We start from the raw sequence: 23,630 nt of genomic DNA on the forward strand, positions 1-23,630 counted from the left end.
TGGGGTTTTGTGAGAGTAAACTGCGGTATTTCAAATAACGAGTAAATATCAAGCGCATCAAAATTTGGCCGCGCATAATTCTGATTCTTTCTTTTCTGCTTATTGATCAAAAATTCCTGAGAAAAGATGATCTCGCGGAGATTTTGGCCTGAAAACGGGATGAAGACGTCATGAGCAAGAAAATAATCTATTTTGAAGAAAGTGAAAACGTGCGTGCCGTGGCTCATTTATCAAAAACGGGACTTCTGAGCATGTCGACAACAGGAGGACTTGGACGATTTATGACCTACTCTTCCTTGTGGATCACCAGGCTTGTTCAAAGCCTTCTACCGTATCTTCTTCTGTCGTCAAAATGTGTTAAGGACAAAATTTATTGCAAGATTATATAACGAAAAAATACAGAAAGAATAAAAATCAAAGAATCAAGCCTGCTTCTTTTGCTTTTTCAGCCATTTCGGTTTCTCTTCGATCTCGTTCGGCAACGGAAATTTGTGCTTCAATGGCGCTGATTTTTGATTTGAGAATGTTACAATTGTGGACTAGGCAGTTTTCGTCAAAGCAGTACTGGGTGTGTTTTCGGACGACCTTCGCAAACTTAAATTTTTGAAAAGGGGGGTTTCTGGCTATTTTTTCTTACATTTTTGCAGATTATACAGTTATTTGGCTCGTCGACGCTCCAGTGTGCTTTTGCATGGTCGATAATAATCCTCATTCTAAAGAAAACAATCAATAAAAAGATCAAATTTGAAACCTAACTTGCAACAGCCAGGAAAGCCGCAGTTTCTGACATCGCAGTTCGATGTATGTTCCAAGCTAAAAAGCGCCATTTCCGGCTCCTTGATAATTCTGTCTCCAGCGCTTCCCCCAGCGTTCAAAATTTCCATCTGAAGTTTTGCAAGTTCGAGTCTTCGTTCTTCTCGGTCGCGCTGGATTTCAAGCTCGACATTTTTGAACGATTCTGAAATGTGAAAAATATGATAAATAGGCACTTACACTGTACTAGGCTCGGGAATCTGTGTAGAAAACCTGAGTCAAGGTCAGGAAGGAACTAAAATTTTAGTCGCGTCATAATTACAGTCAGCCGAATCTATCCAATTCTTATCTTTTCTGACCCTGACTCAGGTTATCCACACAGATTGCTAGAAAGAAGAACTTACGCAAAATATCAGAAACTTTTCTTTGAAATTTTTTTGAATCCGGATTCGTCTCCCATTTCGCTTGCTTTTTCGGCGGCATTTTGAAGCTCTCCCATTTTCATCCCTTTTCTCAAACACAACAAGATCCCTTCCCAGTGCTCTAGAAAAAAACTACGTTTGATAAATGAGTGATTGATTGATTTGCTGCTGACGCGACGAATTGCTGTTTTTTCGTTTTCCTTCCCATCTGCTCTTAAATTCTTCCTAAGGGCGGCTTTAACACCTCGTTCTTCTCCCCCCTAGCGGGTCCCCTTAAGAGTCGTTTCGAGAAAAAAATATTTACTGCGCTAGAATATTATTTCGTGTCTTTTTTTCTTAGTCGTCAGAGCAGCTGATTGAGAAGAAAAAAAAGCTACTAAGAACTGTCGGAAGTAGCAGAGCAAATTTACGACAAAGTAAAAGAAGGATTTATTTTTCAACGAAAAAGCAAGAGCGAAAATGATGAAACAGAAACAAGTTCAAAAAGCAGAGAGGTTTGCTAGAGGAGCAATGAGAGAATTTGGGTTCAGGAAAAGGATGATGATTTATTACCCCAAGAATTACCCCTTAAGGGTACTACCTTCGATTTCCCAAGCTTTAACCTTGAATAACCCTTAACATGGCATGGATAGCGGGTATCATATGGCCTCTAAAAGTTAAACTATCTTAGATCTTTAATCTGTCAGAGGCGTTTTTGAATTGCTCAATGAAAAGTCGGCTAATTTCTAGCTTAAAAATATCATTGTTGCAAAAATAGACTTAATAAACGGCGAAATAGCTCGAAAAGTAGCTAGAAAACTCAGCCTGATTTTATTTTTTATGTGTAAATTGAACCTTCATCTTAAAAATGACAGAAGGTTTTCTTGATTGAAAAAGGAAAAATACCAAAATTAATTTTTTTAAAATTGTGTCTCTATGATTTTGCCAAAATTGAGCATTTTTCAAAATTTGGCGACGCATTTTTGTCTCTAGAAGCTAAAATATCTTAGTTCAAGAATTTATGAACTCACCATAATCCTCATCTTGTTCTGAGCTTCAAAACGAGCCTTATTTGAAAGAATCGGACACCAAAAATTTTTTCGGAAAAAAATGCTTTCTAGTACAGAAATCAATTAAAACTCTAATTATTATGAAAACGCTTGACGTTATGAATGAAACGTTCGGACCTTTTTTGGTCAAAATTTTATGAGGAATTCATTTCCGATGAAAAATTTAGCATAACCGGTCATTGGGAAAATCGACGGTAGTACCCTTAAATTACCCCTGATTCGATTGGGGTCCCCTGTGTTCGGCACCATGAGTAGAAAACCTGAGTCAGAATCTGAAAGTTCTTTAGTGGAAAGTCGCGTCATTTTAGATTTTCAGAACCTGACTCAGGTTTTCTACTCAGGTTGCCTGTTCTCATGTTCACGGGTTAAGGGTGTCAACAACGATTTTGCAAAAGTTTTGACTCTTACTGATTGGCACCTTTAAATTTATTTGAATAATTGCCTTATGTAAATTAATAAAAATTAAACTCTCTGATCGTAGTATTTTTCTATATTGAAACTTTATCCTTTCAAAAGAGGAATAGATCTCTTTTCACGATTAATGGTAAGTTTAAACCAAGATCAAATTTATCGGTTGTTCTAAAACGACATGTTTGATTCGGCCAAAAAAGACCATTTGTCGAGTAGTTCACCTGACAGCTCAGATAGAAGCTACGCAAACTGGTATTGAAAGCTTACGTGAAGTGTTATTCGAGTTGAAATAAGTGATAGTCGCGTTCTGACAGCCAGCAGACGCTAATTCATTATTTTTTTACATCTTCGTTGTACCCCTGACCGAGCGGAAATAAAACGAGATAGAGCTGAAAAAATGCCGCTAAGGAGAGTTTTATTGAACAAGAATATTCTAATTTGCTTTCTCTTCCAAAATGAAACTCAAAAAATAGCGTTGTTCCGGAATGGTCCTGAGTTTCAAAATATAAAAAAAAAAATCCTGTCTTTTGAAACTGATAAAAGCCGCCTAAAAAATTTTACCGGAAACAAGAGTATGCTAGTCTGAAAAGATCAGTAGGGTTCTTTTCGTTTTTATCAATTTTCTTCTTCAGCAACAACGCTATCAAAAGAGGAAGCCACTAGAAGCTCCGCCCCAGCCACCAAAACAAGCAACTTCTCCAGTCGAATTCAAAGTCGTCCGAACAAAATACAGGTTCTTCCTGTATTTCGATAAAAATTCCCAATAAAAATTTTCAGGATCGACAAAGTCGAGTCCGAGCCCCTGGAACAGCCAAAAATCTGCACCCCAGCGGATCAAAAAATTCTTGAAATCAAGGAAGAAAATGAGCTTGGAGAAGAAAAATTAAAGCAAATGATTGAAGATGTCGAGATTGACGACAAAATTCGCGCGAAATTTTCATCCGTCGAGGTAGGTCAAGGTATAGAAGATAAATTTTGACTTTCCAGGACTGGATGGGAAAGAAAACTTCAAAAGTAAAGAAGTGGCTTGGCTCTTCTGAAGCGCGAAAAATCTCCTTCCTCGACCGCCAAAAAGTCAAAAGTATTCTACGGAGTGTCAATCGTCAAATCGAAGCCTAATCAAGCGTTATTTATTCTGTGAAAAATACACTGTTTCTTCACTGAAGACCTAGTTCTGTGCTTTTCTGCGTCAATAATAAGAAGTTTCTTATCTTCACACAAAAGAAAGTTCTATGACAGCCCAATCTGTCGGTTAATTCCACTTGATTGGCACCTGTCATCTTTTTAAGTCCTCGACCTTCGAATCAAGTCTATTTTTATCGAGTTCGTTCTAGATCCAATCTGCCGTTTTATCCAAGTTAAAGGGCACCTGAGAATCATGACATTATTCAATAATGAATAGTGTACTTGATGAGCAGTTCAAGTTGAAAGGAAAATCAGGCTTTTTCTTGTGGACAAAAGTAAAAATTCATGGAATTGAGAAGAAACTGAACTGATTCGAAAGTGCTCGTGACTAAGTAATCTGAACGGAGACTACCTGCCAAGACAAGTTTCTTCAAAGGGCAACATCATCAGCGCAAATTTAAAATTCAAGCGATGAGTTTCATATAAAACTGCGATTTCTTCGAAGTGATGCCAGAAAAATATCCAATTTAAAAACAACAATTAAAATCTGTGATGAATTTTGTCCAACTCCTGTCAATACTTGCGATTGAAACTGAAGCTTTTCCTTATTTAGGGCTGGTTCAAGAGTTAACTTAGTCGAAAGAGAAACAAGAAGTATAATGGAGACACCCTCTTTTCGGTTCAATATTTTTTAAACCAAGATAAAGATTACAACCAAGAAACCAAACAAATAGGAAGGACCGATGTACCATCTTTAGTTGAAAACGAATGGATCCAACGACTGTCTTCCTCCCTAAATTTTAACAAGCTACGAGCAAGAACAGACCTCTTTTGATCACTTCAACTAGAATAAACGAAAGATATTGATAATTGAACATGGATTTTTTATGATTTTTATTGTTATTTTTTCAAAGAAAAAGAAGGTTATTCCCTGATCCTCAACGCCTGAAAGGATTTTTTTAGCGGAGATCGAGGTTTCGTCGAAGCTGTTTTTCGGCGTTTAGCCTTCGAATGAGTCGATTGTATTTGTTAACGTCAAATACAATGGGATGATCTGGATGGTATGTTCGAACCACGTGGTTGCTGAGGAAATCAGCAGACTCAGGGAAGTCCGAACGAATGTCGTATTCAGTCCATCGGCCATTGTCGAAAAGATCCGGCTCTTCGAACTGAAATCGAAGATCCCGGTTGGATTGAGCGTATCGACTTGGGAAGGCCAAAATTGATCCGAGGAAAAAGATTGTAAGAAGTATTTTCATCTCTCTTGTTGATTGAGCTGTGTTTTGAGTACTTGGCGGAGAGGTGTTTTTTAAATAGCTTCTTGGATTAAAGTTTTGGCAATTGACATTTCCAAAAAGTATTCTAAGTGTTTCCTTTACTCACGATGAGTTTATTGCTCATTTTCCCAGACTACCGCTTTAAAATCCAGTTTTGACAGAAAAATTCATGTTTGTAGACGTCATCTAATTATTCATCGCATTTTACCAAATTTTCATATTATCAACTCGGTTTTCTCTTCAAAAACCATTGAAAACACCCGAAAAGCAAATTTGGCAGAGGAAAAATCAATGTTGAGTAGAAAAATATGCAGTTTTGCATCTATTTTCCTCAAGAAAAAAACCGGAAACGGGAGATATCCTCTTCTAAGAGTGTTGAAAAGGTCATCCTCGGATCTTTCTGCCTGGCGAACGTGCATCTCGCGAGTCGGGCGTGTAATTGGCCCTTCGCTGCCATTTTGATGTGATTTACACTTTTTCTTTAATCAAAGGCTAAGCCTATTCCACCTAACATGAGCACTATAAAACGCCCGGTGCAGCGACTAGACGGCCATTCTCGGTTCACAAGACACTCGCTTCTACCCAAGCAGAGTGATTGTTGGCACAAACCGAGGCTTTCTTTGCGCTCTTTTTTTTAATAAAGATTTTGTACCTTTTTGAAGAAAACTTTTTGATTTTGGAGAAAAAACGATGAAGCTCGCTACGGGACTTTTAGCCACTTTGGGCGGCGTGGAAGCCCTCCGAGACCAGGAATTCTTCGGCGGATTTGTCAAAGAGTCCGACCTTCCCACCAACGAGACTGAGCAGGCTCAATTAGCTCTTGATGCAGCAATTGAGGCAGGAGAAGATATAACCGGCCTCCAAGGTCGAATCGGCGGTGATGGTAGAAATGCCGGACCCGTTGTTTTCAAAAACTGCGGTGTCACTAACCGACCAAGCGGTTTCCTTTCCTCTGACCATCCCTACAAGCCGGATACTGCCTGTCGATGGCGAATCGTTGGACCCAGAAACGCTCGAATGTTCGTCAAGATCTTAAAGATGGACATTGAGGAGGAGCGACCTTCCGATTCCGCAACCTGCGGTCACCCAGGCAACCCCAGCCATCGACCCTGCCGACCAGGAGAAAACGAGCACTGCGAGTGGGATCATCTCCGATTCATCATCGGCGGCCGACCAACCAGAAAAATGTGCATGTACGTCAACAAGTTCAAGAAGTTCGCCATCCAGGCCAATGTTCCCAACAGCCCAGATTACTCCTACTTCTTCGACAAATTCAGCTACGTCAGCAACCCCTGGTTCAACAACCCAATCAAGCAGGGTTGGTTCAAGGGAAAAGTTCTCGACTCTAACAACTTGATTGTCGAATTCAAGTCTGATGCCGGAGCAAACTTCTACGGATTCGATATGGTTTGGCGAATGATGAAGCCAGCTACGACTACAACCCCTAGGCCTGTTACCACTACCACTACCACCGAGGAAGCAAGCACCGCTGCTGCCACTACACAGAAAGAAGCTACTGAAGCTGCTACAGAAGCCGCTAAAGAAGCCGCTACCGAAGCCGCTACCGAAGCCGCTACCGAAGCCGCTACCGAAGACGCTACCGAAGCCGCTACCGAAGCCGCTACCGAAGCCGCTACAGAACCCCCAACTGAACCACCAACCACTACTACCACAACAACCACCACCACCACCACCACCGATGCTGATCAATGCGCTCTTGGCACTCACGATTGCAGCGCCAATGCTGACTGCATCGACTTGGAAGACGGTTTCTCATGCGTTTGTCACGCTGGTTTTGGAGGTTCTGGACAGAAATGTTTCGATGTCAACGAATGTCAAAACGGCCAGAACGTTTGCTCGCCAAACGCTGACTGTAACAATCTTGTCGGTTCCTTCGAATGTGCTTGCAAACCTGGTTTCATGGGCAATGGCGTTGTCTGTAATGAAATTGACGAATGTGCCAACGGTTTGGACAACTGCTCGCCAAATGCTAGCTGCATGAATACTCGAGGAAGCTTCCAGTGCACTTGCAACGAAGGCTTCAATGGCGACGGTGTCAACTGCTTCGACAAGAACGAATGTGCTCTTGGCCAGGACAACTGCGACGCTGATGCTCACTGCATCAACACTGTCGGCGGTTTCGAATGCCAGTGCAAGAACGGCTTCTCTGGTGACGGTTTTACCTGCCAGGACATCAACGAGTGCGTCGTCGACAACCCATGCTCCGAACACGCTAGCTGCACCAATACCGATGGTGGCGTCCAGTGCGCTTGTCGAAAGGGTTTCTTCGGTAATGGCTTCAACTGCCGAGATATCAACGAGTGTGCAGCTGGAACTGATACTTGCGATCCAAATGCTCAGTGCTTCAACAAACTCGGTTCATTCGGCTGCGTCTGCAACGCTGGATTCAGAGAAGAAGGCGATGCTTGCGTTGACATCAACGAATGCACCCTTGGACTTGACAACTGCAGTAACAACGCTCTCTGCACCAACACGGCTGGTGGATTCGAGTGCGAATGCCGCGCCGGCTTCACTGGCGACGGAGAGACTTGTCTCGACATCGACGAGTGTTTGGATGAGTCCTCATGCGGTGGTACTGACTGCACCAACTTCCCCGGTGGTTTCTCTTGCGGCTGCGAAGAGGGTTTCTCCAAGAACGATGAAGGCGACTGTGTTGATATTGACGAGTGTGCCGCTGGAACCGATAACTGTGCGAACGAAGCAACTTGCACAAACACGAACGGTGGATTCCGATGCTCTTGCAATGATGGATTCTCTGGAAACGGAAAGATCTGTCTCGATGTTGACGAGTGCGCCGCTGGACTTGACTCTTGCAACGCCGCTACTGAGACCTGTGTCAATCTTTCTGGAGATTTCCGATGCGATTGCGCTGCTGGATTCGTTTCTGTTGGTGGACAATGTGTTGATGACAACGAATGTGATGCTAACCCATGCGATGCTAATGCTGTCTGCTCTAACACTGAAGGTATTGCATGCCTTAAAATTATATTCTAGTGATATTCTAGGTTCTTTCTCCTGCTCATGTGCTGCTGGCTTCTCTGGTGATGGATTCGCCTGCGATGACATTGACGAGTGCGCTGAGGGATCTGACAATTGTGACGCCAACGCTACCTGCAAGAACAACGCTGGATCCTTCACCTGTGAATGCAATGCTGGATGGTTCGGAAACGGCCAGAGCTGCGCTGATGTCGATGAGTGTGCTTCCGATGATGCCTGCGATGCCAACGCCAGCTGCACCAACACTGACGGTGGATTCGTTTGCGCTTGCAACGATGGCTTCACTGGTAACGGCAAAGAATGCGCTGATGTCGACGAGTGCGTGACAATGCAAGACAACTGCGACGACAACGCTCGATGCATCAACACTGACGGTGGCTTCGAATGCGCCTGCAACTCTGGTTTCGTCGGCAACGGCCAATTCTGCCAAGATGTTGATGAATGCACTGCTGGTTCTCACAACTGCGATGCCAACGCTGAGTGCACGAACACCCGAGGATCGTTCACTTGCCGATGTGGAACTCGACTCAACAACTTCAACGACTTCAAGGGAAATGGTGTCACCTGCCAGGATGTCAACGAGTGCTTCCGAAAGACCGACAACTGTGATGTCAATGCCAAATGTACCAACACTGTAAGTCTCTTTTCAGTGCCTTCTTTTCATGTTCCTTTAGGTTGGTGGATTCGAATGCAACTGCCGACGAGGTTTCTTCGGTGACGGATTCTCTTGCTCTTCCGATGCTTCTACCGCCCCAACATCTCTCGATGATGGCAAATCTGCCGGCAAGATCAAGACAAAGAAGGCCAACGTTGGTATGCACAAGGCTAACATGGTCGATGTCCAGGGTGCTATGCTTACCGCCATCTCCCGAGTAAGTTTCTAGAATCGATTCAGAAGTAAAACTGCTTCTCTAGGTCACTGATGGTCGACGAGGAAAGATGACTTTCGTCAAGCGAGTCCGAGGAATGGCCCAGAAGGCTCTTGCCCGAAGACGAAGAAAGTGCCCACTCCGAGACAACCACGCTGTAAGTAATCTTCTATCAGACATTTTCAACTCCAATTTTATGACTCAAACTCATCTTCTAGGCCTCTGCTCTCTCTGCTTTCGAGTCCGCCAGCCAGATCAGCGATGTCAAGGACGCCATCGTCGCCACCCTTGCCAACCGAACCAACGACACCCCACCCTGCCGCAACATCGAAAAACTCGTTGGCGCCAAGGTCAACAAGGTCTTCAAGCGACTCACCCGACACACACGAGCCTAAATCCTTCCTTCCTCTTTTTCAAAATCAAAATCACTCTCTCCAAAAATGTATAATCTTTAACCACTTCTCTAGCTCCTTAGCCACTCTCTCTCTTTCTGTATCCATGTCGCTAAGGGTTGCTTCTAGCCCGGTAGTGCCATGTTGCCCCGAAGGCGCTGCTCTTTTAAGGGGCAGCCTCTGCTAATCACTCTTATTTTTGGTCCCTTATGATCTGTTTTCACAAGGAGGGGTGCCTAAGTACTTCTTTTGTCCTGTCTCATGACCGTTTTGAAACATCGATAAACGGGTTAAGCGCAATTTTAACCCGTCGACACGCGATTTGTTTTCACTAAAACACGCGTAAAATGATCGATAAACGCGAGGGCTCGACTTCATTTTCCCCAATTCCGGTGCTAGCTTCTCTCTTCTTTATTTCTTCTTTTTGTCGGTGACACAATTCCACAATGCGTTCACCTTCTTGTGGCTTTCGATTTTCAAGAGCCACCGAATGACCCTTAATCGGCGAAAAAAGGCGAGATCTGAGCGCACGCGAGTGCTCCGCCACGATGAGCTCATCGTTGAGTTTAGAGCATTGTAAATTGTATGTATATCTTATTCTTCTATGTTTTGCCCTGTGCCAGCAATACACAAAATCAAAGAAATCATGAGTTCGAGGAAAAATTTAACTCAAAAATACTTCCATCGCATGGGTTCTCCGGGGTCCTTCAAGAGGTCACATGATTGATTTTTATGATGGATCTGATTCAGATGAGGTCCTCCGGGGTTCCCCGAAGGTTCACGTGATAAACTTTCTCGGAATAATTACGGTCACATTGCGAAAATAAGAAGAATTCCGCGGAATAGATTTTTCTTCTTTTAGCCTAAAGTATTTCCAGTAAGAGGGTCCTCCATGCTAGAATTGCACGATTGGTGGTGCTTATTCGGGCTTTTGTTATCGGGGCAGCCATCAAATATCATCGGTATTCACATTATTACATCCCTTATTCTCTTGATCAAGATAATTTGGGAAATTTATTTAATTTGGATCGAGAGTCTCAACCTTAAGGGACCCCTGGAAGCAGCGCCGAGCTCAACTTCACGCGCTCACGGTTCTTGTTCGGATAAAGATTTTTACAAGTTTCTTTTTGCAAATCGCATCTGCAATTCATCAGCTTTCTTTTCCAATTTTCAGTTTTCTCTATCATAAGAAATCAATGAGATAGGGAGAGAAAGAGAAATTAAACTTCAAATGGCATCAAGTCTCGTTATTTATATCTTATTTTCATGAAACCTGCACCATTGAAAAGCCCATTAAATTCTGCACAGATCTTACTTAATCCGCAAAGCTCAAAGTTTACAAATCGCCCAGGAAGCGCTGATTAAAAGAGGAACTTAGCGCGCTCAGCTCGGTTGGACGCTCCGATGCAGCTATTTTGGGCTCCCGGGACATGATTCCCGCTGGGCGCGCGCTAAGGTTTCTTGTTTATTTGACCTTTATCGTAATTATGAACTGTTTCCCTTTGCGGATTAGGTAAGATCTGTGCAGAATTTAATGGGCTTTTCAATGGTGCAGGTTTCATGAAAATAAAATAAAAATTACGAGACTTGATGCCATTTGAAGTTTAATTTCTCTTTCTCTCCTATCTCATTGATTTCTTATGATAGAGAAAACTGAAAATTGGAAAAGAAAGCTGATGAATTGCAGATACGATTTGCAAAAAGAAACTTGTAAAAATCTTTATCCGAACAAGAACCGTGAGCGCGTGAAGTTGAGCTAGGCGCTGCTTCCAGGGGTCCCTTAAAAAGTAATGTTGTTTCTAAAACAGGCTCGCATCGCCTAGCTTTGCGTCAATACAATTAATTCACTATCGTGTCACGTGGAAAGCCGCACCTATTTTCAGAATTACACAAAAATGCTTCCAATGCCTAGTTTTTGAAAGAAACCTTGCTATGAAGAAATCATTTCGGAGGTGCGCTGAGTCAACCTTTCCGCAAAAAATTGTCTTGTGGGTAGGCAGTGAAACATGTTTTGATGGCTTGTTTTTACAAACCTTTCTCAAACCGCCTATTTTAAAGCTTGTTTTTAAGAAAAACATGCCGAGTGCGCGTACCTGGTACTCCACCTGCCTATAAAAGGGGGATCTGAACGAGCGAACTCATTCTAGCGAACTGAATACCAGGGTACTAGAGAAATGAAAATTTCGCCTTTTTTGACAATTTTATCGGTCTCCGCCGAGGCTGGGCCCCTTGATTTTTGGACAGAGAGCGATATTTACGCCTACCGAGTTCAAAAGTCGATTCAGAAGAAGGGTATTGCCAACCGTTTCATCAAGAAATATGATCAAGTTAGAGACGCGATGAGATGGTTCCAGGACGAGGGTGTTTGCGACTCCGTTGTGTCTAGCCCAAGCTATGAACCGGTCGGTTTCGATGCTGTTTTTGACGCTCGGGCGAGTCCTGGCGCTAACATCGGAAGTCTTGCGGATCTTCTTGATCGCTGGACTCAGGAGAGTTTGATCAAATTATTGTTTTTCTAGCTTACCAAAAATTGTATAATAATACTTATATTTCTTGAGTATTGCCGAAAACATGAGGCAAAATTTGATAAATTTTGAAGTCTTATGCTTGCATCGAAGATCCAGCAATATTTGAGACGATCCAGGACGCTCTTGTCGCTATGAAAAGAGTCGCAAAGTTGAAGATCAACAGCGATAAGGATGTTTCCTTCCACATCTCTGACTATCAGATGTCATACGATCAAGCGCTTCTCTACTGCTTCAGCCAAGGCATGTGGCTTGCCGATCCTGAAGACTACGAGCAGCAAAGAGGCATTGTAAGAAGCATGACGGTCGGAAACTACGTCTGGTTCGACTCTTGGCAAGCGGCTGAAGGGGAGTGCTGGGTGCAAGAATACTTTGGCGGCGCCGGCCCGGGTGGAAAAGTCAAATATGGAGTGTCCGACGGGCCAAAAGACTGCAACAGCAAGTACTACGCTGCTTGCCAGAGCGGTCAAACTTACGAAAAATCATGCACCGCCTGGCCAATCGCCAAAATAAGAGTCAACGAGCAAGCAGAAGCTCAAGAATACTGCGAATCCGCTGGTGGAAACCTTCCATTTTTCAACGATAAAAAGGAGCTTGAGGAATGGCAAAATCGACCAGACCCCCAGCGGGAATGGCTTGGAATCGTCAGAAGCGACGAGTTTAAAAGCGGATGGGCCAAGGTCACGGGTGAAGAAGCCACTGTTTTTGCATGGGATGGAGGCGAGCCCAATGATGTTGGTGGCGATGAAGACTGCGTTTTCACTCGAATTGATGATCCTCTCGTTTGGAACGATGTTCCCTGCACATCGCCGGGTACGGAGATCTTCCGCTGTCGAATCGACTCTACTGTCTACGTCTGGGAAGATTGTCCTGTTCCTGAGGTGCCTGAGCCACCAACTTGCGTTGATCCATGCGAAGGGAAAGAAATGTGCACTACTTTTGTAGATAGCTGTGAAATCTATCCAGAAAAGGACAATGTCGTCGGGACAATCTCGCCAACATCGAAGTACTACAAAATCTCATTTGACTTCAAGTGCACGGACCAGGTTGATCCAGAACTGACTGTACCATCAGCGAACGTACTTCGATTGGATACCCTGGAACCGGGCGCTGCGTACATACCCAGACAACCTCTCTACTTAGAAGTCGGAACTTATCGAGATGACCCGCTTTCATACTGGGTTTACGGCAACGCTGTCTCACAAGAATACTCATCCGATCTGATTGATGTTTTGGTCAGTAAAAATACGCCGTGTACAACAGAATGGGACTCTTTCACTCTCGAACGAAGTACAGTCGATGGCGTGAATTCAAGATCTACAATGACAAGACACTCTGATGGCGCTCTTCTTTTCGATTACACCCAACCAACAGCCGACGTTCAAGAAATGCCACCAGTTCTCTACGCTCGCGTTAGTTCAAACATTTACGAACCTTCACGACTCTACCCAGTCAGAAACTACTACTATGAAGAATTACCTGAACCAGTGACCGGTGCTTTTGCAATGTATTCGGCAAGCTATGCAAGTGGAATAAACCACAATGTGCTGTTGTCTCTCGACGGAGAAAAATTGGTGATCTACCTTCGGCGGGTTTCCGCGCTCACGCAATACCTGCAATTATTCGCGGAACAGTTTACATCTTCGGGGATACGAGAAATATCCAGATGCTGAATATAATAAGGTCTGTTTATGAATCCGACAGCAAAAAATAACAAAAATAATCAAATATCTTTCGGTGCTTATTATGTTAGTTTTATCACAAATTGTGGGCTAAGAATATTTTTGAGATTGCAAAGCTTTTGGGCGATGAGTTTGTTGACGTTCCACTTACCTTACCAATGAGAACAAGAACCTGGGGCCAATCGATGACAATCAACGACAATACCGAAGGTTTCTATTTTCATTTCATTCATTTTCATATATTCTGATTTAGCTTTAATTTGTTCCCTGGGAACTTGTCAAATCTTTGACGAGGAGTCTCTTGCTACTACTCCTTCTTACCAATTTGGCCATTACTATGGCTGCATGGCCGAATATCAAGGCAATCCAACACTTGTTGGTGGTTTCATCAACGGCGGAGAACCCGAGTCATTTATTGACGGAAATTGGGCAGCTCTTCCACGCCCTTCCGATCCATCGTAAGAAAATTGAATGATTTAAAAAATTAATTAACAATTCCTTTTTAAAGGGTCGAAAAGGTGTATTCAAGCGCTTGTTTTGGCCTCGATGATGGTTCATTTTTGAAGGTCGGTGGCAAACCTTCGGGTGCAGACTTTGTGAAATCTGTCTGGTTGCTTAGAGAAGGAACATGGTCACAATTGGCCGACTTGCCAGAGGTAACTTTCCAAAATATTTTCTACCTATGAAGTTAATTTTAGGAATTTGATTCTTATTACAATATGCGAATCGGAAGCTTGTACTTCATGGCTGGTAACGGATACACTGGCGGTAAGATCCGTCGAATGGAAATCGAAGACAACACCATCGTTTCAACTGAATCAATCTATGATTCATACGGAATGCTTATCCCTAACTAAAAAGTTCTCACCAAACTATCCTGTCGAAAATTTGCCGCCATCAAAATTTATTTCAGTACTGATCGTATCTTATTCTTTTGTCTTGCCCTGTGCTAGCAATACACATAATTAAACGGCAACTACTATTTTCAGGAGTTTGAAAAATTTGGATTAAAATTTTTGTAGTCAATTTTCATTTTAATTTCCAAAGTGGAGATTTTTTTCTGGAACTGTTTCTCAAAAAATTTCATCGATTCCATTTGGACCAAAAATAGCACCTTGTTCAGACCGATTTTTAAGGGTGTTAGAGTAATAATTAAGGGTATCTGACTGGGGCAAAATAAAGCCCAGGCCCCGAGCCAGGTTTTTACCGGGGTTTAAGGGGCCGGGAGGCCCTTAACACCCTTGAAAATGGGTTTGAACAAGGTGTTATTTTTGGTCCAAATGGAATCGATGAAATTTTTGAGAAACAGTTCCAGAAAAATCTCCACTTTTGAAATTAAAATGAAAATTGACTACAAAAATTTTAATCCAAATTTTTCAAACTCCTGAAAATAGGAGCAGCCTAATTAAACAGATTATTGAGTTTTTATTTGCGTTAGAAAAAATGACGATTTTTCGGCTATGGTCAATTTCAGGAGTTAAGAAGATTTGGAGTAAGCTAAAAGGAGCAACTTTATTTTCCGGAAATACTCCAAATCGGAGCAAAATTTCAAAGCCGATTTTAAGGGTGTTGCAGAAATGTTAAAGGGTATCTGAATAGCTCAAAAGAAAGCCCGGGCCCCGAGGCGCGTTTTCGCCGGGTTTTGAAAGGGCCGGGAGGCCCTTAACACCATTATAATCGACTTTGAAATTTTGCTCCAATTTGGAGTATTTCCGGAAAATAAAGTTGCTCCTTTTAGCTTACTCCAAATCTTCTTAACTCCAAAAATTGTGTCGAGCCCGATTTTTCGATTCTTTTGTAGAGCATGTTTTATTATTTACTCACAACTACTTTTAGAATCGACAAATCACCAATATTAAAAGAAAAAACGAGGATAATTGAGTTTTATAATTTTGGTTATGAAAATAACATCACATCCGAAAGAACTGACGAGAGAAAATGTGAGAATCTGGTTGAAAAGCTTTGTAAAGAAATTGAAGAGAACAACAAGCCGAACTGATTTGGACAGACTCATTTTGTCCGTTGACAGAATAGAATTTGATTATGATCATAGAAGGTTGAAACTTCGAACAGTTCGGGATCCCGAATGATTCGGGATTTCCCGAATCATTGGAAGAGAAAATGGGGTTTTAGTCTTCGAACGATTCGGAATTTTTTTCGATGTTTGTTGTCCGTAAAATAAAATAAAAAGTATAGAACAACTTAGTAGTGATCCGTTTGGAAATCAATCGATGCTCCATAGCCAAGAATATATTTTTTACAAAGAATGGGTAAATCACCCGTAAAATTTTCTACAAGACAGGCGCGAAGCGCATTCAAGCTCGTTGACTCTATAAATCATAGGAATTTGAACTTCTGACAATTTCTGTTAATTCGAATAATTACCTTCCGTTAGATGAAAGTTCCTTACACTCCCTAATCATTCGGAGAATCCGGAATGGTTCGGGCATATCCCGAATAGTTCGGGAAAATCCCGAATGGTTCAGGAAATCCCCGAATGATTCGGGATCCAGAACTGTTCGAAGAGACAACCATCATAGAAGGTCTTTGTGGTCGGAAGTTATCTTTGAGAATGGAAAACTACGCCTTTATTACTTTAATGCTGGTGATGAAGACTGGTCCGAAGAATTGACAGTAACGTTATTGCAAAGAGAAATACTTGAAAGCAATTCAAGTCTGAATGGGAGAAAAATCAGACGATCAGAATTAAAAGAAGAAAATGGCGAGTGGACAATCGACCCTTTTTCATTTTACCATTTATTTGAAGAAAATGATATTCACACTGGTGGTGAAGCTATTGTATTAACTGTCAAATTCGGTGAACTAGCCGTAGCAGCTCGCGTTCAGGTTTTGATCCGTATCTTTTCACGGAAAAGATTGAAGATATTGAGTTTGAGATCAACTTGTCAGAAGGTCATTCTTAATTCTTGCGAAAATATTCATTTTATTTTAGACTACCATATTGCGACCAGGCATGATTATGATAATACTATTCCCTATCATCCAAACGTTATTAAAAATTATGCAAACATCGAAATCTTCGCGAGTCACGACGAGATAAAAGAAGATTGCATTGGATGGATCACTCTTATGGAGAAATGTGACTCAAATTTGAGAGCTCGATTAAGGGGGTAGAACTAGGTTTTTCGAAAATAGCCGATTCTAGACCGGCGCTCAAAGCCAGGAGAGCTTAGATTTTCAAATTCTCTCTTCGGCTGAAGATAGAACAAACTTAGATCTAACAACATTTTTTTAATTTTTTTCGTCAACCCATTTTGGCGCTAGAGAGCGAAACGTCAACCCACCTCTTCGAAAATCTCAATTTTACAGTAATCCCTTTAAATATAAACCTATCATAAAAATCATAAGTCATATGGTGCCGAATGGCTGTCATCTCAAGTTCCAGAAATCGAAAATATACAAAAAATATTGAGGGTAATTTCGCTAAAGAACAATATGCAGAATTTCGGTATTGACGATCCAAATATAACGAAGTCCTTTGCAATGGCAATAATGAAACAATCCTTGACAAGGCAAATTAATTGTGACTTCGAAAGCTTGACCAAAAACAGCCTTGACCAAAAGACACGAACCTCTGCGTACCAATTTCGATTTCTATTCTTCTGAAATGGGCGATAGAGAATGAAATAAAGGACAAATCCTTGCTAAATCTCGAAGAAATCTTGATTATTCTAACAATGGTTATTTATCCTCGGAGCTTGGCCGGGCTGAATCTTAATCCAAATAAAGAAGAACAACAATATCAAGAAAATGAAGTTGAGATTCTTTTGAAAAGGTTGAAATTGAAAACATATTTGAATAAAAGTGGTTGTGATATCTTATTCGAGCATTATTATGATATTGATGAATATGATGGAACCGTGGAGTCCGCTCTCTTTAATTATCAAAAGGGTATATTGTCAATATAATGTTCAAATATTTTTCAGTACAATAACTCATGTTAAGTTCTTCTTCACAATAACTACAAATTTGACCGTCCACTCACCGTGACCGGTGCCTTTTTCATTTCGGATGGCGACGTAATCTTCCACCAAATGACTCTTGATCGCATCGAAGGCGATCAGTACGTTCTTCAAAACACTGTCCATTCTCATTTTCCTCCTCAACTTCGGATCTTTGTTCAAAACCGTTATTACGCTGACTACAAAATGATGAAGGAGTGTATGCGATCTTTCGGCGACTATGTCTACCACGGTCCGAATGGCGAATTTTTTCATGTAGCAAACGAGCGATGCAATAACATGTATTCTAACGAGTGGTATCTTCTTCCTCAAGCCTATTCTATCACTCTTACTCCTAAATATTTTTCTTCTGATTCTGATAGCAAAGAAGACAGTGCCGAACCAAAGGAGAAGAAGCCCAAAAATTAAAAATTATCAAATCTTTCAGCATTCTTTCCATTTTTTCCTTCCAATTTCCAACAATTTTGCTGTGCTGCGTCTTCTGTCAAAAATGAATAAATAATCACTTGCTCTGCTGACCACTCGCGATTCGATATTGATCCCTTCCATTTCATTTTCAAATTTCTACAAAATAAAATAGAAGAGAAATAGAAGTATGAGTTTTACGCTTGGGAAAATCAAAGGTGAATATAAAATTTGCCCCAGCTTACCAGGTAAAAGAGACTTGTCTTCCTTGATTTCAATCTTTCTGGTAAAAGAGGCGTCTTGCAACGCTTCGGCGGCTGTTTTGAATGAGAAGATTTATTTGATTGGAGGATGCAATAGATAGGGTCCGTACACAAAAATTCTAACTTTTTTGTTTCAAAAGCAAATCCTTTGAAAGTTTCAGGGGTTATTTATATGCCTTTAAGGATTCTAAAAACATAAATTTATGAAAAATACAAAAAGGGTTGATGAAATAATCGCATTAATATGCTGAAAAATACTGTTGCATTAAAATTTCAAAAGAATTAACTATACTAGTACATTTAAACATAGCTATTTTAATTTAAATCTTCAAGAAAAAGTTTGAACACCGTCTGCAACATGCTCATTTTTAGAAAAGAAGATCAAAATTCTGCCTTCTTGCGCTGCGCAGGGCGCGCGGTGAGTCACTTTCCATATTTGGAAGTCGTAGGTTGGTCGCAGCGCAACGACGCAACCAGAAAAATTCAATTTTCATTAAATTTATATTCTAATAAAAATTAAGTTTTTTGAGAAATAAGTAACAATAGATAATTTAATATTTAAAGAAATGAAATTAAATTTTTCTTTAAAAATTCAAAAATTAAAAATTAGCGAATTAAGCTTGATGAAAAATAAGCTTGATTTTTAAATTTAAGGGCTTGACGGCCCTTCGGGCCGTCTCAGCCCCGTTTCTTGATTTTTAAATTTAAGGGGCTTGACGGCCCTTCGGGCCGTCTCAGCCCCGTTTCTTGATTTTTAAATTTAAGGGGCTTGACGGCCCTTCGGGCCGTCTCAGCCCCGTTTCTTGATTTTTAAATTTAAGGGGCTTGAAGGCCCTTCGGGCCGTCTCAGCCCCGTTTCTTGATTTTTAAATTTAAGGGCTTGACGGCCCTTCGGGCCGTCTCAGCCCCGTTTCTTGATTTTTAAATTTAAGGGCTTGACGGCCCTTCGGGCCGTCTCAGCCCCGTTTCTTGATTTTTAAATTTAAGGGCTTGACGGCCCTTCGGGCCGTCTCAGCCCCGTTTCTTGATTTTTAAATTTAAGGGCTTGACGGCCCTTCGGGCCGTCTCAGCCCCGTTTCTTGATTTTAAATTTAAGGGCTTGACGGCCCTTCGGGCCGTCTCAGCCCCGTTTCTTGATTTTTAAATTTAAGGGGCTTGAAGGCCCTTCGGGCCGTCTCAGCCCCGTTTCTTGATTTTTAAATTTAAGGGCTTGACGGCCCTTCGGGCCGTCTCAGCCCCGTTTCTTGATTTTTAAATTTAAAGGGGCTTGACGGCCCTTCGGGCCGTCTCAGCCCCGTTTCTTGATTTTTAAATTTAAGGGGCTTGACGGCCCTTCGGGCCGTCTCAGCCCCGTTTCTTGATTTTTAAATTTAAGGGGCTTGCCGGCCCTTCGGGCCGTCTCAGCCCCGTTTCTTGATTTTTAAATTTAAGGGGCTTGAAGGCCCTTCGGGCCGTCTCAGCCCCGTTTCTTGATTTTTAAATTTAAGGGGCTTGACGGCCCTTCGGGCCGTCTCAGCCCCGTTTCTTGATTTTTAAATTTAAGGGGCTTGAAGGCCCTTCGGGCCGTCTCAGCCCCGTTTCTTGATTTTTAAATTTAAGGGCTTGACGGCCCTTCGGGCCGTCTCAGCCCCGTTTCTTGATTTTTAAATTTAAGGGCTTGACGGCCCTTCGGGCCGTCTCAGCCCCGTTTCTTGATTTTTAAATTTAAGGGCTTGACGGCCCTTCGGGCCGTCTCAGCCCCGTTTCTTGATTTTTAAATTTAAGGGGCTTGACGGCCCTTCGGGCCGTCTCAGCCCCGTTTCTTGATTTTTAAATTTAAGGGCTTGACGGCCCTTCGGGCCGTCTCAGCCCCGTTTCTTGATTTTTAAATTTAAGGGGCTTGAAGGCCCTTCGGGCCGTCTCAGCCCCGTTTCTTGATTTTTAAATTTAAGGGCTTGACGGCCCTTCGGGCCGTCTCAGCCCCGTTTCTTGATTTTTAAATTTAAAGGGGCTTGACGGCCCTTCGGGCCGTCTCAGCCCCGTTTCTTGATTTTTAAATTTAAGGGCTTGACGGCCCTTCGGGCCGTCTCAGCCCCGTTTCTTGATTTTTAAATTTAAGGGGCTTGCCGGCCCTTCGGGCCGTCTCAGCCCCGTTTCTTGATTTTTAAATTTAAGGGGCTTGAAGGCCCTTCGGGCCGTCTCAGCCCCGTTTCTTGATTTTTAAATTTAAGGGGCTTGACGGCCCTTCGGGCCGTCTCAGCCCCGTTTCTTGATTTTTAAATTTAAGGGGCTTGACGGCCCTTCGGGCCGTCTCAGCCCCGTTTCTTGATTTTTAAATTTAAGGGGCTTGACGGCCCTTCGGGCCGTCTCAGCCCCGTTTCTTGATTTTTAAATTTAAGGGGCTTGAAGGCCCTTCGGGCCGTCTCAGCCCCGTTTCTTGATTTTTAAATTTAAGGGGCTTGACGGCCCTTCGGGCCGTCTCAGCCCCGTTTCTTGATTTTTAAATTTAAGGGGCTTGACGGCCCTTCGGGCCGTCTCAGCCCCGTTTCTTGATTTTTAAATTTAAGGGGCTTGACGGCCCTTCGGGCCGTCTCAGCCCCGTTTCTTGATTTTTAAATTTAAGGGCTTGACGGCCCTTCGGGCCGTCTCAGCCCCGTTTCTTGATTTTTAAATTTAAGGGCTTGACGGCCCTTCGGGCCGTCTCAGCCCCGTTTCTTGATTTTTAAATTTAAGGGGCTTGACGGCCCTTCGGGCCGTCTCAGCCCCGTTTCTTGATTTTTAAATTTAAGGGCTTGACGGCCCTTCGGGCCGTCTCAGCCCCGTTTCTTGATTTTTAAATTTAAGGGCTTGACGGCCCTTCGGGCCGTCTCAGCCCCGTTTCTTGATTTTTAAATTTAAGGGGCTTGATAAAGGCGTGGAACTGTGAGTTGATCAATCTCAGTTATGTCCCCAACCCCACCCACACCCATCTTTCTTAAAATTCCAATTATCCTTGTTTTTATCTTAATTATGGTTTTTATTTTAAATTATGAAAATTATTTTCTTTATTTTTAATAAATATAATTTATGGCTCGAAAAAATCTTCTTTGAGCATATTATTTAGTCCTCTATGTATGCTTAGGCTAAGTTTTATAAATTTGAAAAAAATTTTTCCTACACCCTGGGTTTTGCGTGCTCACCCCGTCTCATGCGCTCCCTGCGTGATCGCGCGCCGCGCGAGTAGTTATATATATGGTAGGGTATCTGGTGTTGCAGGCTGTCGCTGAATGGCTAACTCCGTTTGGCGCGCAGTTTGAAAATTACCTGCTTTCAATTGCCTGCTAAGATCCCTCTGGGCAAAATACAATACACGAGTGTGGTAAGTTTCAAAGTGTGGTAAATATATTTGTTAGTGTAGTAAATAAATGTTAGTTGCAGAGTAAATAATTGCACATAATCAGGTGATCATAATAACTTGTCGTTCTGGGTAAAGTTCTTGCGCACCAAGCCAGAAGCCTCTCATGTAATCGTACAGTTCTTTTCCTTGAAGTCTTGTTCGATCTTTTACACATAATATCCAAATCGGTGGTGTTGGGCTATAAGGCATTTCTTCAAGTTTTGAATAATCTAAATAAAATTTAAACAACAATAATAACATGTTTATAAACCTTTTCGCAAAAGCTCATCTCTGCTGATTTCTGTAAGTGAAGACATTCTAAAAAAACCAATGACAAAATTTTTCAGAGTGAGCTCCACCCTGCAAAAAGCCGGTATAATTACGACTGCCGCAGGCTACAAAAATCAACAAGCGGTTTCGATGTAAGTTTTTATTCTTAATAAACACCAGTTAATTGTTTTTAGTTTCCATTCGAGTTTCAAGTTCTTTGTTGATTTCAGCTACGAGTTCTTCAATGGTCATTTGATTGCTTGGTTTGGGGAGTGGTGCTTTCTCCAGCCTTATTTTCTTTGCTTTTGAAGGTTGAATCATTTCTCTTCGTTTTATTCTGAAAAAATATAAAAATCAAAAAGCTGTTGCTTCTATCGCTGCAAAAATGCGAATGAGCTTACATTATAAAATTCTCCCGTAGCCAATTCTTCTTTAATCATTTCCACGTAGCACGGCCAGAATTCAATTCGCTGTTTCCTAGAATTAACATGTTGCAAAACACGTGTGCATGATTCTAATTATTACAGTTCTCGTTCAAAGTATTCAATTGATTTTGTAAGCTCATCATAAGGGCAGTCACTGACCTCGACATTCTGTTTACAGAGTAAATTGTTTTTAAATAAATTTCAAATGGCAAACATAACAACGCATGTCGAAAAAACAATTTCACTCTGGACAGAATGCCGAGCCCAATGCAATCATCGCAATATCCTTGATCTGCAATTATGGGAATCGCTTTTGTCTTGAATTTGCAAATGGCGCTATCGCATTTGTCATCTTTCAATATTTGAATTGTATGAAAATCTCTCGGAGTAACTAAATCCTCAGCATAGCAAAGCGCATCTTCAGGATCAATTTCACGAGCTTTTTGTTCCAGTTCTTGGCGTGAGAGCATTTTAAATTCATAGTTAAGCTCTCTCTCGCGCTTTTCAATGTCAGATTTCTGAAGTCTCGTTCTTGATCCAAAGCAACTCGTCATTGCGCTATATCGCTGCTTATTGTAGAAATGATCCATCCATTTGTTGTAATCCATCTTTTTCTCGCCGTCTTCTTGCATTATCAATTTTTTGAATAAAAATATGCGCTTTTGCACAAATTTATTTCCAGTTTTATTTAACACCACACGGCGGCGTGTTTGCCGCTTGTCATTGGTGGCGCTGTTCTTGGCTCAAATTAGTCGAGTGTTGATGATTATACAATGACCATACGATCTATCTACTTTTTCCATTTTAAGCCAATAGATTCGTGTCGTCACGTATATTTACATCTTTGTGCAATTGTCGAATGGAGCTCATGTTCATCATTCTAGCCGGTTAGGACGCCTTTTTTTATTTTTAAAATAAACGTCCTTTCCAACTTTATGATAAATGACAAGTAATGTTTTGGCGATTGTAAGTGGCAATTTAAGAACTTTCAAGCCCGACTTTTTGCCAAGAATGCTTTCAAAAAGTAATGCTTGAACAGGTCCTATAATTGCACACTTTTCATCTCTCTGTATGTCTCTCGCTCTCTCTCTCTCTCTCGTCGGGAGTTTTTACAAGTCGATAATTTTAATCATGTTCAAGTTAGCCTATGCCGATTCTCATTATTATTGTTGTTGTTGTTGTTGTTGTTTGAGTCTCAGTCTTAGGGCTAACAAAAACAAAATAAAAATGCGCAAATTGTAGAATTTTCCCTACATTAAAGCGTGGCATCTAATCTTCAACTTGCATTATCCTTTTTGAAAGCAGAAGTATTACTGCCGCGCCATAATGCGGTGATGTGATACCGGTCGATAGTATTCAAAAGCAGACTGCACGAGAGTTCTGTAAATAAATTTACATAGAACTAT

At 41.8% G+C, this 23,630-nt stretch overlaps 5 protein-coding genes across 5 annotated transcripts; 4 read left to right on the top strand and 1 right to left on the bottom strand.

Moving 5' to 3' along the window:
• Window positions 1–414: 414 nt before the first annotated feature.
• LOC145701395 (histone lysine acetyltransferase CREBBP-like) lies at window positions 415–1,394 on the bottom strand. Its single transcript, XM_081778613.1, has 4 exons — window positions 1,158–1,394; window positions 757–958; window positions 638–713; window positions 415–594 (listed from the first exon to the last, which is right to left on the bottom strand). Exons 1-4 carry the CDS (start codon window positions 1,234–1,236, stop codon window positions 415–417), a joined length of 537 nt encoding a protein of 178 aa, XP_081634739.1. The 5' UTR covers window positions 1,237–1,394.
• Window positions 1,395–2,744: 1,350 nt separating this feature from the next.
• On the top strand, window positions 2,745–3,800 carry LOC145704371 (uncharacterized). Its single transcript, XM_081781820.1, has 4 exons — window positions 2,745–2,768; window positions 3,268–3,368; window positions 3,413–3,584; window positions 3,623–3,800. The coding sequence occupies exons 1-4, from the start codon at window positions 2,766–2,768 to the stop codon at window positions 3,752–3,754; spliced, it is 408 nt and encodes a 135-aa protein (XP_081637946.1). The 5' UTR covers window positions 2,745–2,765; the 3' UTR covers window positions 3,755–3,800.
• A 1,807-nt stretch (window positions 3,801–5,607) lies between these two features.
• LOC145705982 (uncharacterized) lies at window positions 5,608–9,954 on the top strand. Its single transcript, XM_081783488.1, has 5 exons — window positions 5,608–8,023; window positions 8,064–8,689; window positions 8,730–8,927; window positions 8,971–9,081; window positions 9,143–9,954. Exons 1-5 carry the CDS (start codon window positions 5,728–5,730, stop codon window positions 9,317–9,319), a joined length of 3,408 nt encoding a protein of 1,135 aa, XP_081639614.1. The 5' UTR covers window positions 5,608–5,727; the 3' UTR covers window positions 9,320–9,954.
• Window positions 9,955–11,490: 1,536 nt separating this feature from the next.
• LOC145701396 (uncharacterized) lies at window positions 11,491–13,812 on the top strand. Its single transcript, XM_081778614.1, has 4 exons — window positions 11,491–11,718; window positions 11,916–13,524; window positions 13,631–13,733; window positions 13,777–13,812. The coding sequence occupies exons 1-2, from the start codon at window positions 11,491–11,493 to the stop codon at window positions 13,512–13,514; spliced, it is 1,827 nt and encodes a 608-aa protein (XP_081634740.1). The 3' UTR covers window positions 13,515–13,524; window positions 13,631–13,733; window positions 13,777–13,812.
• Window positions 13,813–16,898: 3,086 nt separating this feature from the next.
• LOC145701397 (uncharacterized) lies at window positions 16,899–17,914 on the top strand. Its single transcript, XM_081778615.1, has 2 exons — window positions 16,899–17,435; window positions 17,490–17,914. Exons 1-2 carry the CDS (start codon window positions 17,222–17,224, stop codon window positions 17,912–17,914), a joined length of 639 nt encoding a protein of 212 aa, XP_081634741.1. The 5' UTR covers window positions 16,899–17,221.
• Window positions 17,915–23,630: the final 5,716 nt, after the last annotated feature.

Source organism: Oikopleura dioica, chromosome PAR (genome assembly GCF_907165135.1).
Source record: "Oikopleura dioica chromosome PAR, OKI2018_I68_1.0, whole genome shotgun sequence".
Lineage (NCBI taxonomy): Eukaryota > Metazoa > Chordata > Appendicularia > Copelata > Oikopleuridae > Oikopleura > Oikopleura dioica.